The sequence below is a fragment of the Heptranchias perlo genome, chromosome 18 (genome assembly GCF_035084215.1).
Source record: "Heptranchias perlo isolate sHepPer1 chromosome 18, sHepPer1.hap1, whole genome shotgun sequence".
In the NCBI taxonomy this organism is placed as follows: domain Eukaryota; kingdom Metazoa; phylum Chordata; class Chondrichthyes; order Hexanchiformes; family Hexanchidae; genus Heptranchias; species Heptranchias perlo.
The window spans coordinates 2,128,245-2,142,341 of NC_090342.1; the positions used below are offsets into that span (position 1 = coordinate 2,128,245).

At 43.8% G+C, this 14,097-nt stretch overlaps 1 protein-coding gene across 12 annotated transcripts in view; it reads right to left on the minus strand.

Moving 5' to 3' along the window:
- The window catches only part of ppfibp1b (PPFIA binding protein 1b), a 168,379-nt gene that overhangs the window by 101,948 nt on the left and 52,334 nt on the right, over positions 1 to 14,097 (minus strand). For all 12 annotated transcript variants that reach the window (XM_067999196.1, XM_067999203.1, XM_067999205.1 and 9 more), the window contains exon 2: positions 5,736 to 5,829. In XM_067999196.1, the coding sequence (XP_067855297.1) occupies positions 5,736 to 5,796 (61 nt within the window). In that variant the 5' untranslated portion in view covers positions 5,797 to 5,829. The remainder of the gene's footprint in view (positions 1 to 5,735; positions 5,830 to 14,097) is intronic.

Here is a 14,097-nt window from a genome sequence, read left to right on the forward strand (position 1 = left end):
ACACAAAACTTGGAAGTGTAGTGAACAGTGAGGAGGATAGTGATAGACTTCAAGAGGATATAGACAAGCTGGTGGAATAGGCGGACACGTGGCAGGTGAAATTTAACGCAGAAAAATGGAAAGTGATATATTTCGGTAGGAAGAACGAGGAGAGGCAACATAAACCAGAGGGCACAACTCTAAAAGGGGTACAGGAACAGATAGATCTGGGAGTATAACTGCACAAGTCGTTGAAAGTGGCAAGGCAGGTTGAGAAAGCGGCTAAAAAAGCATATGGAATCCTGGGCTTTATAAATAAATGTAAAGAATCTTACAACACCAGGTTATAGTCCAACAATTTTATTTGAAAATCACAAGCCTCCGAAAGCTTGTGATTTTCAAATAAAATTGTTGGACTATAACCTGGTGTTGTGAGATTCTTTACATTTGCCAACCCCAGTCCATCACCGGCATCTCCACATCATTTATAAATAAAGGCACAGAGTACAAAAACAAGGAAGTCATGATGATACTTTATAAAACACTGGTTAGACCACAACTGGAATATTGTGTCCCGTTCTGGACACTGCAATTTAGGAAAGCTGTAAAGGCCTTAGAGAGTGCAGAAAAGATTTACTAGAATGATTCCAGGGAAGAGGGACTTTAGTTACGTGGATAAACTGGAGAAGCTGTGGTTGTTCTCCTTGGAGCAGAGAAGGTTGAGAGGAGTTTTGCTAGAGGTATTTAAAATCATGAAGGATCTAGACAGAATAGATAGAGAAACTGTTCCCATTGGCAGAAGGGTCAAGAACCAGAGGACACAGATTTAAGGTGATTGGCAAAAGAACTAAAGGTGACATGGGGAAAAACTTCTTTACGCAGCGAGGTTAGGATCTGGAATGCACTGTCGGGGGGTGGTGGAGGCAGATTCAATCGTGGCTTTCAAAAGGGAACTAGATATGTACTTGAAAGGAAAAAATTTGCAGGGCTACGGACTCGATGGGCCGAATGGCCTCCTTCCGTGCTGTAACCTATGATTTATAAAAGGTCAAGCATGACTTCCTTGCTTTGTACTCTCTGCCTCTATTTATAAATGATGTGGAGATGCCGGTGATGGACTGGGGTGGACAAATGTAAGGAATCTTACAACACCAGGTTATAGTCCAACAAATTTATTTTAAAATCACAAGCTTTCGGAGATTATCTCCTTCGTCAGATGATTGAATGAAAAGGTTCTCAAATCGCATATCTTATACGATGTTGGGACAGCATCACACCAATCAAAAGGTGTCGTTGTTATTCAAACAGGCCAGTCACGGAGAACAGAACGTCCCAGTACACTCGATATACATTGTGTCTTTTACACAGGCAAGCAGAAAGAAACTTAAAATGGCAGAGAGAGAGAGAGAATTTTAAAAAACATATAAATTTTTTCCCCCTTTTTGCTGGTGGGGTTACGTGTAGCGTGACATGAACCCAAGATCCCGGTTGAGGCCGTCCTCATGGGTGCGGAACTTGGCTATCAACTTCTGCTCGACGATTTTGCGTTGTCGTGTGTCTCGAAGGCCGCCTTGGAGAACGCTTACCCGAACTCGGGTAAGCGTTCTCCAAGGCGGCCTTCGAGACACACGACAACGCAAAATCGTCGAGCAGAAGTTGATAGCCAAGTTCCGCACCCATGAGGACGGCCTCAACCGGGATCTTGGGTTCATGTCACGCTACACGTAACCCCACCAGCAAAAAGGGGGAAAAAATTTATATGTTTTTTAAAATTCTCTCTCTCTCTCTGCCATTTTAAGTTTCTTTCTGCTTGCCTGTGTAAAAGACACAATGTATATCGAGTGTACTGGGACGTTCTGTTCTCCGTGACTGGCCTGTTTGAATAACAACGACACCTTTTGATTGGTGTGATGCTGTCCCAACATCGTATAAGATATGCGATTTGAGAACCTTTTCATTCAATCATCTGACGAAGGAGATAATCTCCGAAAGCTTGTGATTTTAAAATAAATTTGTTGGACTATAACCTGGTGTTGTAAGATTCCTTACATCTATTTATAAAGCCAAGGATCCTGTCTGCTTTAACAGATTTTTCAACTTGTCCTGCCACCTTCAAAGACTTATTTACATGCATCCCCAGGTGTCTGTTCCTGCACCCCCTTTAAAATTGTACCATTTAGTTTATACTACCTCTCGTCATTTTTCCTTCCAAAATGTATCACTTCACACTTCTCTGCATTAAATTTCATTTGTCATGTTTGTGTCTGCCCATTTCACCAGTCTGTTTATGTCCTCCTGAAGTCTGCTATTATCCTCCTCACTGTTTATGTCAGATGCCATTTCAAATCTGGAACTTGGGCTAGAAACTGGTTGGTAGTAGCACACACATGTATTGAATTCATTTTCGAAACAGATGAAGTGCCTTATTAAAGAGCATAAGGGCCTAGAAATTCCAGGTTACTGATGGGTTTTCACACAACAGGCTAACATACCAGAAGCAAAACCTTGAATGCCCAATATTGTAAATGACACTGTTACACTGAGCTCCCACAGCCTACACACATGAAATGGAAGGTTTTTTTATGCCAACAAATCTGGTGTATACTGTCCAGTATTTAATTATGTTCATCATTTGATTCTACAATATAAATGCAGCCTGAATCCATTTGAAAGAAAATTCAACATTGTGATAAAATGACAGATGTAACTAATCAAAACTGCACCTACATAAAAGGAAATAAATAAGACACGAGAATAAATTAACAACTTGCATATGTTATTCTGGGCGGGGCGGGGGAGGAGAGACAGGAGTTAACAATTTTGTGTAACATCATTGTATTTGTGAGGGAGGGAGGACACGATTGTGTGTTTTCGGGATGTTTTAGGTGGGTGAGGAAGAAACTGAATTTGTATTTACAATAATAGTTTTGTTTTATATTCATGGGGACAGAGGATTGTAGGTAAGCTTTTAGATTTAAAGAAAATGATTTCTGCAATGCATAAACCTGTCTGTTCTCTTTACAGATGCTGATGGACTTGCTATCCATTTCTAGCACTTCCTGTTTTTATTACAACAGTTTTTTTTAAAATCGAAAATTTGTTTCCCTGGATTATCCCTTAAGCAAAAATCCTTTACCAGTAAATTAAACTTATTTTTTTAAATAAAAGTGAATAGGAAAAGTAATGAAAAAGTCCTAAAGGGGAACTACACGTACAAATTTGCAGGGCTATGGGGAAAGGGCGGGGTAGAGGGAATAGCTGGATTGCTCTTGCATAGAGCCGGCATGTACTTGATGGGCCGAATGGCCTCCTTCCATGCTGTAATCTTTCTATGATTCAATACTAAGTACTTCCTCTATAGATTTGCATAATTATTTTTTTAAAAGTACAAATCGCCTACCTGGTAGAACTCCTCAATTATACACTGCCTCACACCTGACATTTCAGGCTAGGTAATGGCTTAAACATTGGCCAAAAGGGGAAATCCTTCCCATTTCTTAATTGGAATCTGGAGTTACCACTCACTTCCAATCCACGCCAACTAAACAGACAGCACTAATCTTAGGTCACCTCAAGGGTGGAGAAAAACATTGAAGTTGAGGAAAATCAAAACACATGGAAGGAGGGAAAGGGGACAGGAAAGCACCTTTCACATCCGGAGGCATCCCAAAGCACTACACTTTCAAACGGCAGTCAGTGTTACATAAGCAAATGCAGCAGCCACTTTGTACACAGCAAGATCACACAAACAAGGTAAATGATCAATTAATCTGTTTTGAGGGCAATGGTTGAGGACTAAGTGTTGGTTAGGCAGCATGATTAGGTAGCAGCGTACACCACATCACAAGCACTCTCTTTCACTTATCCCTACTCTCCTATAACTTTAGTGTTGGTGCAAAGCTATTTCTACTTTGAAGCTAACCTGAAGCCAGAGTGAAGCAGATTGGCAGTGCCTTCTCTGGGGAAACTCCACTTATAGTCAGGGTAAATGCCTGAAATTACCTACTTTTATTCTGAAGCATGGTACTGACGTAGAGGATTGTTTTGCTCTAATAGGACAACAACAACTTGCATTTATGTAACGCCTTTAGCATAGTGAAACGTCTCAAGGTGCTTCACAGGAGAAATCAAACAATATTTGACACAGTCACATAAGGAGATTAGGACAGGTGACCAAGAGCTTGGTCAAAGAGGTAGGTTTTAAGGAGCATCTTAAAGGAGGAGAGTGTTAGAGAGGTGGAGAGATTTAGGGAGGGAATCCCAGAGCTTCGGGCCTAGGCAGCTGAAGGCACAGCCGCCAATGGTGGAATGATGAAAATCGAGAGTGCGCAAGAGGCCAGAATTGGAGGAGCACAGAGATCTCAATGTGGGGAGAAGCTGGAGGCAAGGTTCCCTCTAATTTTTGGGGGGTTTATGCACTGATATAAAGGCTGTGCGCGCCACCATAAAAAAAAAATCACAACTTTAAATAGACCATCTTTTTAGGAAACGTTATTCAGAACAAATGTACAAAATAATGGATAAACGTAACAATTTAATGTTATATTGGCTGATAAATTTATATAGTTTATGAAATGGGTTTCTTAAGTTGCACTAGGATTGAGCAGACCAGTCTTGTTATATTTTATTAAAAATTATCTGATGGGAACGATTCCAATCAATCAGCATAATGACTCTGATTCAAACAGAAAAAATCGTGTGCAATCAGAATTTTTAAATTGAGTCAAATACAAAACAGCTAACAAGTCAGTGTGAATTTGGGGATAGGGAACGGTTTAAAGCTCCCCCCTCCCTCAGCTGACTCCTCAGTAGGGTTTAACAAATTATTGCATTCCAATTGGACATCTTGCAGGTCTCATTAGTTTTGGCTGCTTCTATGTATGGGCCCCACATTTGTGATTGGGTGGAGTCGCCCGGTCTCTGACTGGCCACTGACAAACGCAGCAGTTTCATTTTACTTCCTGGTCTTGTTTCCGCGCAGCCAATCAGCTGCTCGCTGACTGCATTTCCTAGCAACACGGTAAACAATGCGGCTGCTGGGGTCGGAGCCGCCGGATCGGACACTCCCGATCACCAGAGGCAGAGCAGCCTGCCTGAAGACCGGGGAGTCAGAGCGGGAGAAAGGGCCTGGGGTCCAGGCACTGGCCAGTGTGAGGGGGGGGGGCCTGGGGACTGGTCAGTGTGAGAGGGGGGCCCAAAGAACTGGTTTGGTGTGCAGACCGAATGTTTAAGCGCGCAGCCCACAGACTTCTGCGCAGCTGCACACGCACGTAGCTTAGAGGGAACAGTGGTTGGAGGAGGTTACAGAGATAGCGAAGGGCGAGGCCATGGAGGAATTTGAAAACAAGGATAAGAATTTTAAAATCGAGGCGTTCCCGGAGCAGGAACCAATGCAAGTCAGCGAGCACAGGGGTGTTTACCTCATTATCATTTGACTGAGGGACGTTTCGTTGCCCATCTATTTTATTACCACCGCTCCCCCCCCTCCGAGGCATCTTATTAGCAATCTTAAACCTAGAAGATTCATATGGGTTCTGGCAATGTTATTCGTAATGAGATTTTCTTTTAAACATTCATTGCAGTCATCTGGATATGGTTCAATGCACAGAATGCAAATAGTTTCCACAGACATAGCTCCAGTAAATGTTTGTAGTGGTTACTGTATTAAAAGCAGAGGAACAAGTAGGCACAAACAAAAAACAAACATCTTTAAAGGTATAAATTGAATCAGTCAGTAATTCCTAGCTGTGCCTTACCTGCTATGATACCATCCATTTGCTCCAAGGCAGCAGCCAACATCTCACTGGCATCAGTCATCCTTCTATTCTTGTAAATCAGTCAATGCCACACCTGAAGCAAAAGAAAATAAGCATGAAGTTACAGTACATCTAGTGCAGGAAAAAGCAATAATAGTACAATATCTCTCATACTGGGAACTCCTTGCAATTTTCATCCATTCATAACCACTCCCTCAACTACTTCCAAGTACAAAGTGCCACAAATACATTACAGCTTGAGTTTGTGGAGTGGGAAATGGCCACCCAACTAAACCCCAACAGAGCTATGGAAAAGCCGTGATATCTGAATGAGCGAGCGAGAGAGACACATCTAATCAATAAGGGAATGAAAGATCTCATCTAATCCAAAACTTGACCCCCTGTGCACCAGTTCTCATTTTCAGCTTGACATGGATTTACATACTGGTGCAGTAGCTGTGTACATGCAGCTGCACACATTGCCACAGTAAGTGCTGGCATGTTTGCATGTGTTGGCAGAGTAGTAGTGTGTACCTCAGGATTACGTAGTTTGGTTTTGCAGCTGTGCTGCTTTCCTGATGGTGCACACCAGCCTGACTCACCATCTATGGGGACGTGCTGTGGTATGTGAGGGGGAGGTGGGGATGGGGGAATACAAATCTTGTTGTATATATATTTTTAGAGGAGGTGGTCCAGGCTTCTTGGTACTTTGCCAGTGTCAGTAAAAGGGCAAACGTCAGTCAGTAACTGACTTCTGTCCCATAAATGTTTTGTCCATGACTGTGGTGCTGCTTCACTATAGCACAGGGACTCATTCATCTTTTTGCTGCTGCTGGGAACAAAAGTTCTGCTTTTCTGGAACAGGTATTTCTTCCCCCGATAGTAATAATGTGGGTCTGTATGCTTTCTGGAAATGAAATAAGGCAGCAAACTCAGATTTCATTTTTTTTTAAAAACTGCTAACTATAATTGAAAAATGAAATAAAACAATTAAAACAAAAAAGTCAATTAATAAGCTGGTTTTCCTTCACATTCATTTTCAACATCTCCTTTATGCTGAGATCCAATTCAAACAATCAAACTTTTGTGGGTATATTTTGTGAAACTGCCTTATATGTTCCAGTGGGTGGCTGATCTAATTGAAAAGAAACTTGGCACTCATGCACAAACATAGGATGTGCAAGAGACTTGAAAAAAAGTTTTCCCATTGGTAGTCAGAACTGAACCAACAATCACATGGAGGAAGAGGAGGAGGATGCTAAATGCACGTGTGTGTCAATGCATAATTCTGTGGCCATTTATACTGGCAAACTTACACATGCATCATAACACACAATGGCATAAGCCTTACATTTAGGTGGATCTTTATGCTGGCACCAATTTGGAACGCGTGCTTCAGGAGGATTTTTAGCTGTAACTGAAGGTGGATTCAGCTGACTTTAAGGAACATTCTGTTCGGTTTACAAAATGCACTCGTAGCCACAGGAAATTTACAAATAATTTCCTTTCCACCTAGAGTCTGGACAAGTTATTTTCAATGCACACTCTTCTACAAACCTGCCTCCCCCACCCACAAAATGACCATTAAAGTAAATATGTGAAACTGCTACTTAAGGGAGTTTACAAACATTTGCTTTTGCATTTCTCGACATTTGCTTTCACTCTGAAGTCTTGTTGGATGCTTTCCTGTGAAAAATAACTGAATTAATCTTCAGCTGTCTTCCACAAGCCTGGCAGCCTCCCAATACTGGCACCGATCGTAACTGAGATTAACCCAGTCAAAAAGCAAAATTTTTTTAGAAAACAGTATCACAGTTGCAACATGCTGCATATATACATAATGTACTTATAATGCATCCCATCGTGTTAGGGTTAGCAAACATATCTTGCAAACCAGATCCACTACCCACAAGAAAGGAAACAAAAGAAGACAGCGTGAAACTTGTGGTTACATGTAGTGATTTAAACAGAACTAAGTGAGTTTCTTTAATCCCTGTACAATCTAAGATCCAAGCAGCTTGGGAGACTTATGCTACAGCGAAGCAGTATTCGAACAGTATACAATATCCCAGCGCTCTGTTAATTGCCCTTTGGCTTAGTTACAGTTCAGTATAGCAGTGCATTGATTATTAAAGGATAACTTTATCCTTGATCCAGTGCCCAGAGATGTCTATCCTTAGAAACCACAGCTAACTCCAAAGGTTCTTGAAACCTGCATTATCACTGCCTCTTTCTGAGCATGGTTGCATCACTTCCAGTCCACCACTGAAAACCCAAACATTGGTCAGATCTTCAAACTGTGTAACTTTAAGGGCCATGATGTGGAGATGCCGGTGATGGACTGGGGTGGACAAATGTAAGGAATCTTACAACACCAGGTTATAGTCCAACAAATTTATTTTAAAATCACAAGCTTTCGGAGATTATCCCCTTCGTCAGGTGAATGAGTGAAAGGTTCTCAAATCGCATATCTTATATTAGGCTGGGACACCATCACACCAATCAAAAGGTGTCGTTGGTGTTCAGACAGATTAGCCACGGAGAACAGTACGTCCCAGTACACTGAATATACGTTGTGTCAAATTACAGACAGAGAGAAAGAGACCCAAATGGCGCAGACAGAGAGAGAGAGACAGACAGACAATATTAAAAACAGATAACTTTTTTTCCCCCTTGCTGGTGGGGTTACGTGTAGCGTGACATGAACCCAAGATCCCGGTTGAGGCCGTCCTCATGGGTGCGGAACTTGGCTATCAATTTCTGCTCGACGATTTTGCGTTGTCGTGTGTCTCGAAGGCCGCCTTGGAGAACGCTTATCCGAAGATCGGTGGCTGAATGTCCTTGACTGCTAAAGTGTTCCCCGACTGGGAGGGAACCCTCCTGTCTGGCGATTGTTGCGCGGTGTCCGTTCATCCGTTGTCGCAGTGTCTGCATGGGCTCGCCAATGTACCATGCTCCGGGGCATCCTTTTCTGCAACGTATGAATTCTGGATCACAATGTCTTCACCTTCGATAACCAGTTCTTTACCCAAACACACGGAACAGCCATGGGGACCAAATTCGCACCCCAATACGCCAACATTTTCATGCACAAGTTCGAGCTGGACTTCTTCACTGCACAGGGCCTCCAACCAACGCTATACACCAGATACATCGACGACATTTTCTTCCTATGGACCCACGGCGAAGAATCACTGAAGAGACTACACGATATCAACAAGTTCCATCCCATCAAACTCACCATGGACTACTCCTCAGAATCGGTTTCTTTCTTGGACACACAAATCTCCATCAAAGACGGGCACCTCAGCACCTCACTTTACCGCAAGCCCACGGACAACCTCACCATGCTCCACTTTTCCAGCTTCCACCCCAACCACATCAAAGAGGCCATCCCCTATGGACAGGCCCTTTGAATACACAGGATCTGCTCAGACGAGGAGGAACGCGATGGACACCTACAGACGCTGAAAGATGCCCTCGTAAGAACGGGATATGACGCTCGACTTGTCGATCGACAGTTCCGACGGGCCACAGCGAAGAATCGCATAGACCTCCTCAGAAGACTAACACGGGACGCAACCAACAGAGTACCCTTCGTCGTCCAGTACTTCCCCAGAGCGGAGAAACTATGCCATGTTCTCCGCAGCCTTCAAAATGTCATCGATGACGACGAACACCTCGCTAAGGCCAACCCCACGCCTCCACTACTCGCCTTCAAACAGCAACCCAACCTAAAACAGACCATCGTTCGCAGCAAATTACCCAGCTTTCAGGAGAACAGCGTCCACGACACCACACAACCCTGCCACGGCAACCTCTGCAAGACATGCCAGATCATCGACACGGATACCACCATCACTCGAGGACACCACCCACCAGGTACATGGTTCATACTCCTGTGACACAGCCAACGTTGTCTACCTCATACGTTGCAGGAAAGGATGCCCCGGAGCATGGTACATTGGCGAGACCATGCAGACACTGCGACAACGGATGAACGGACACCACGCAACAATCGCCAGACAGGAGGGTTCCCTCCCAGTCGGGGAACACTTCAGCAGTCAAGGACATTCAGCCACTGATCTTCGGGTAAGCGTTCTCCAAGGCTGCCTTGGAGACACACGACAACGCAAAATCGTCGAGCAGAAATTGATAGCCAAGTTCCGCACCCATGAGGACGGCCTCAACCGGGATCTTGGGTTCATGTCACGCTACACGTAACCCCACCAGCAAGGGGGGAAAAAAAAGTTATCTGTTTTTAATATTCTCTCTCTCTGCACCATTTGGGTCTCTTTCTCTCTGTCTGTGTAATTTGACACAATGTATATTCAGTGTACTGGGACGTACTGTTCTCCGTGGCTAATCTGTCTGAACACCAACGACACCTTTTGATTGGTGTGATGGTGTCCCAGCCAAATATAAGATATGCGATTTGAGAACCTTTCACTCATTCACCTGACGAAGGGGATAATCTCCGAAAGCTTGTGATTTTAAAATAAATTTGTTGGACTATAACCTGGTGTTGTAAGATTCCTTAACTTTAAGGGCTAAGTGGTTTCCACTTCACATCAATGCTAAAAGCTGGAGTGTAAGTGCAGCCTGATACTGCATACCAAAACTGAGTTTCAATCCCCAATTTAAAAAACACATTAACTGGATGGAGTTTCCTGATCTTTGTCCAAAATGAAACACCATGGAAACTTTTGAAAAAGTGGGGGGGAAATAATCTGACTCAGCCATTTTTACATTGAATGTACAGCACAGAAATGGTACAACGAAGGTTCACTCGATTAATTCCTGGGATGAGAGGGTTGTCCTATGAGAGGTTAACTAGAATGGGCCTATACTCTCCGGAGAGTAGAAGAATGAGAGGTGATCTCATTGAAACATATTATGAGGGGGCTTGACAGGGTAGATGCTGAGAAATTGTTTCCCCTGGCTGGGGAGTCTAGAACTAGAGGGCATAGTCGCAGGATATGGGGTCAGCCATTCAAGACTGAGATGAGGAGGAATTTCTTTACGCAGAGGGTTGTGAATCTCCAGAATTCTCTAGCCCAGAGGGCTGTGGATGCTGGGTCATTGAATATATTCAAGGCTGAGATGGATAGATTATTGGACTCTAGGGGAATTAAGGGATATGGGGATCTGGCGGGAAAGTGGAGTTGAAGTCAAAGATCAGCCACGATCTGATTGAATGGCAGAGCAGGCTCGATGGGCCATATGGCCTACTCCTGCTCCTATTTCTTATGTTCTTATTTTCTAGGCCATTCAGCCCAACTGGTCCATGCTGGTGTTTATGCACCACATGAGCCTCCTCCCACCCCTCTTCATCTAACTATCAGCATATCCTTCTATTCCTTTCTCCCTCATGTTTATCTAGCTTCCCCTTAAATGCATCTACACTATTCGCCTCAACTACTCCTTGTGGTAGCAAGCTCCACATTCTAACTACTCTCTGGGTAAAGAAGTTTCTTCTGAATTCCCTATTGGATTTATTATTGACTCTCATATTTATGACCCCTAGCTTGGGGTCTCCCCCACAAGTGGAAACATCTTCTCCACGTCTACCCTACCAAATCCTTTCATAATCTTAAAGACTTCTATCAGGTCACCCCTCAGCCTTCTCTTTTCTAAAGAAAAGAGCCCCAACCTGCTCAATCTTTTCTGATAGGTATAACTTCTCATTTCTGATATCATCCTTCTAAATCTTTTGCACCTTCTCCAGTGCCTCTAGATCTTTTTTATAATATTGAGACCAGAACTGTGCACAGTACTCCAAGTATGGTCTTATCAAGGTTCTATACAAGTTTAACATAACTTCTCTGCTTTTCAATTCTATCCTTCTGGAAATGAACCCCAGTGCTTTGTTTGCTTTTTTAAAAATGCATTACATTAAAATGGCAAGCCAGAGAGCATTTTGATAAGGCTTTTTATGTGACCTATTTAAACACACTGTTAAACTGCATGCTGTTCTTTTGTCAAAATAACCCCAATTTAAAGTAAATTTATAATCACTCAAGTCACTCAACTTGATCGGAAATGCTTTTGTTAGTGACTTTTAGGAGTGGCAACACATCATATACACAACAAAACAGCAACAATCACTAATGGAAACTAATGTCATTTAACATTCTATCCCAGCCTGCAGCACGAACTGTTAATCAGGGCATAGCATTTACTGTCTTCTATTTTGGACAACAGAAGTTATCAAAAATCTCAATTACTTCTAATAGGGTAAATCCTACCATTAATTCAAGAATACAAAAATGTCCCATTATTACAAGTTGATAATTATCCAAATTTAATACATTTTAAATTGTAGTGAACATAGAATTAATTTCAAAGAATGGTGGTTTTGCTGTAATGGATTGTTTCTTAAAAAAAATTAACAAACCCTCAGGCTTATTCTAGTAGACATAGTCTAGACAAACAGCTGACACAGATTGACTGGTTCATCACACTAGCAAAGTACAAATTTGTAATTCCAGATACAAACAATTCCTCAGAGGACCCTGGGCACTTAATTATAGCGCAGTGTACTAACATTAATGACTCTTCTCAGCATAATCAATACATACCAATAAATCTTTTACATCCCATCTTTCCTTAGAAACTGTGTGCACTTGATTAATATCTACTATAATAATCAAATTCTGATTATACAAGCCGTGGCAGTAAATCTTTAAACTAGGAACGTTTCATTCCATGTATTCTTTATTTTGTCAAAACATTAAATGCAGTTTTCAAAATGATGAGAATGCTACAGGCCACATATTGCCAACTAATGCTTCCGGCATTTGATCGATGAATCCAGTACAACAGGGTTTCAGAATCTGGTTAGATAAGAGGCCTGGGTTGCCCTCGTCATCCAGGATGATTTTGGAATAGTAGGCGGTTTTGGCAGAATTGAAACCTCAGAAAGAGAGGCCACAAGAGAGACAGTGAGGGCAAAGATGTGGCCATGGGTATGGGTGGGGGAGTTCGTGTGGAGGGTGAGTTCATGCGAGGACAAGGCAGCAGAGACAACTGAGGAGAGGGAGCAAGGGGAGTTTAGGAATAAAAACAGAAAATGCTGGAAGACGCTCAGCAGGTCAGGCAGCATCGGTGGAGAGAAACAGAATTAACGTTTCAGGTCGATGGCCTTCCGTCAGAACTGATAAAGGTCATCAACCTGAAACGTGGACCCCGATATTACCGGGGCGGTGATTAGGCGCTTGGGTAAACCGCCCAGTAAAATTCATCCGCTCCCCACGCGATCGCAGGTAAATTAGTGCCACTAAATGTGGCTTCCGGGTTTCCCGTCGGAGACCTGCGCAGCAGGCAGACTGCGCACCCGCATCACAGGCTGTCAGTTGGAGGAGCCCTATTTAAAGGGGCAGTCCTCCAATGGCTGCTCCTGCAGCAAACGCCCAAATTACACAACGGAGCAGCCCAGGGGAAAGGCTGCTCCTAGATTCAGTGATGCCTCACTCCAGGTGCTACTGGATGGGGGGAGGAGGAGGAGGAGGGATGTCTTTTACCCGGCGGACAGGAGGAAGTGGCCTGCCTCTGCCTCCAAGAAGGCCTGGCTCGAGGTGGCAGAGGAGGCCACCAGCAGCAGTAACATCTCCTGCACCTGGATACAGGTCAGCCAAAATGAGTACACTTACTCATTCTCCTACATGCCATCTTCCACATCACCACCCCCACCCCACAACTCATTTTGCACTGCCAACGCTACTCACACCCACTCAAAGCTCATCTCAACTTACCTGCACTTACTCACCGCTTCCTCACCTCCCTAGTACTCACCCCACTACTACTACTCAACCCAATCCTCATACAATGTCATGGCTCTGTCTCATACTCGCCCTCTGATGCATCTCTTTCACGGCCAGCCACACCCAAACCAATGCATCCAGCGGTTGGCCACATCACCATCAGTCACTCACGCCTCTCTACTTTCTCCCCTTATAGGAGAAGAGAGCCCAGCATGCATGGGAGAGGGCGAGGACCAGAGGGGGGATCGCAACAGCTAGTCGTCCTCACAGACGCAGAGCAGGAGGCGCTGGAGCTGAGCCACACCCTTGAGTGCCTGTCCGTTGGGGACCCCGAGACTGGCACCCGACAAACGTCTGACAGAACTTTAACATTCAGCACACAATATCAATTGATGTTAACATGCCTTGCCATCTTCAGCATCTCAACATCTATCATCATGCTTAATATTGCCTTCTGTTCTGTTACAGGGCCTTCAGCGACCGCCGTGACTGTGGAGGGAGATTCCTCAAAGGACCTGCCGGCCTCTGAGAGGGCACCCTCACATCTGAGCGAGCCATCCACCAGCACAGATACACACACCTCAGTGGGTCCCCATCCT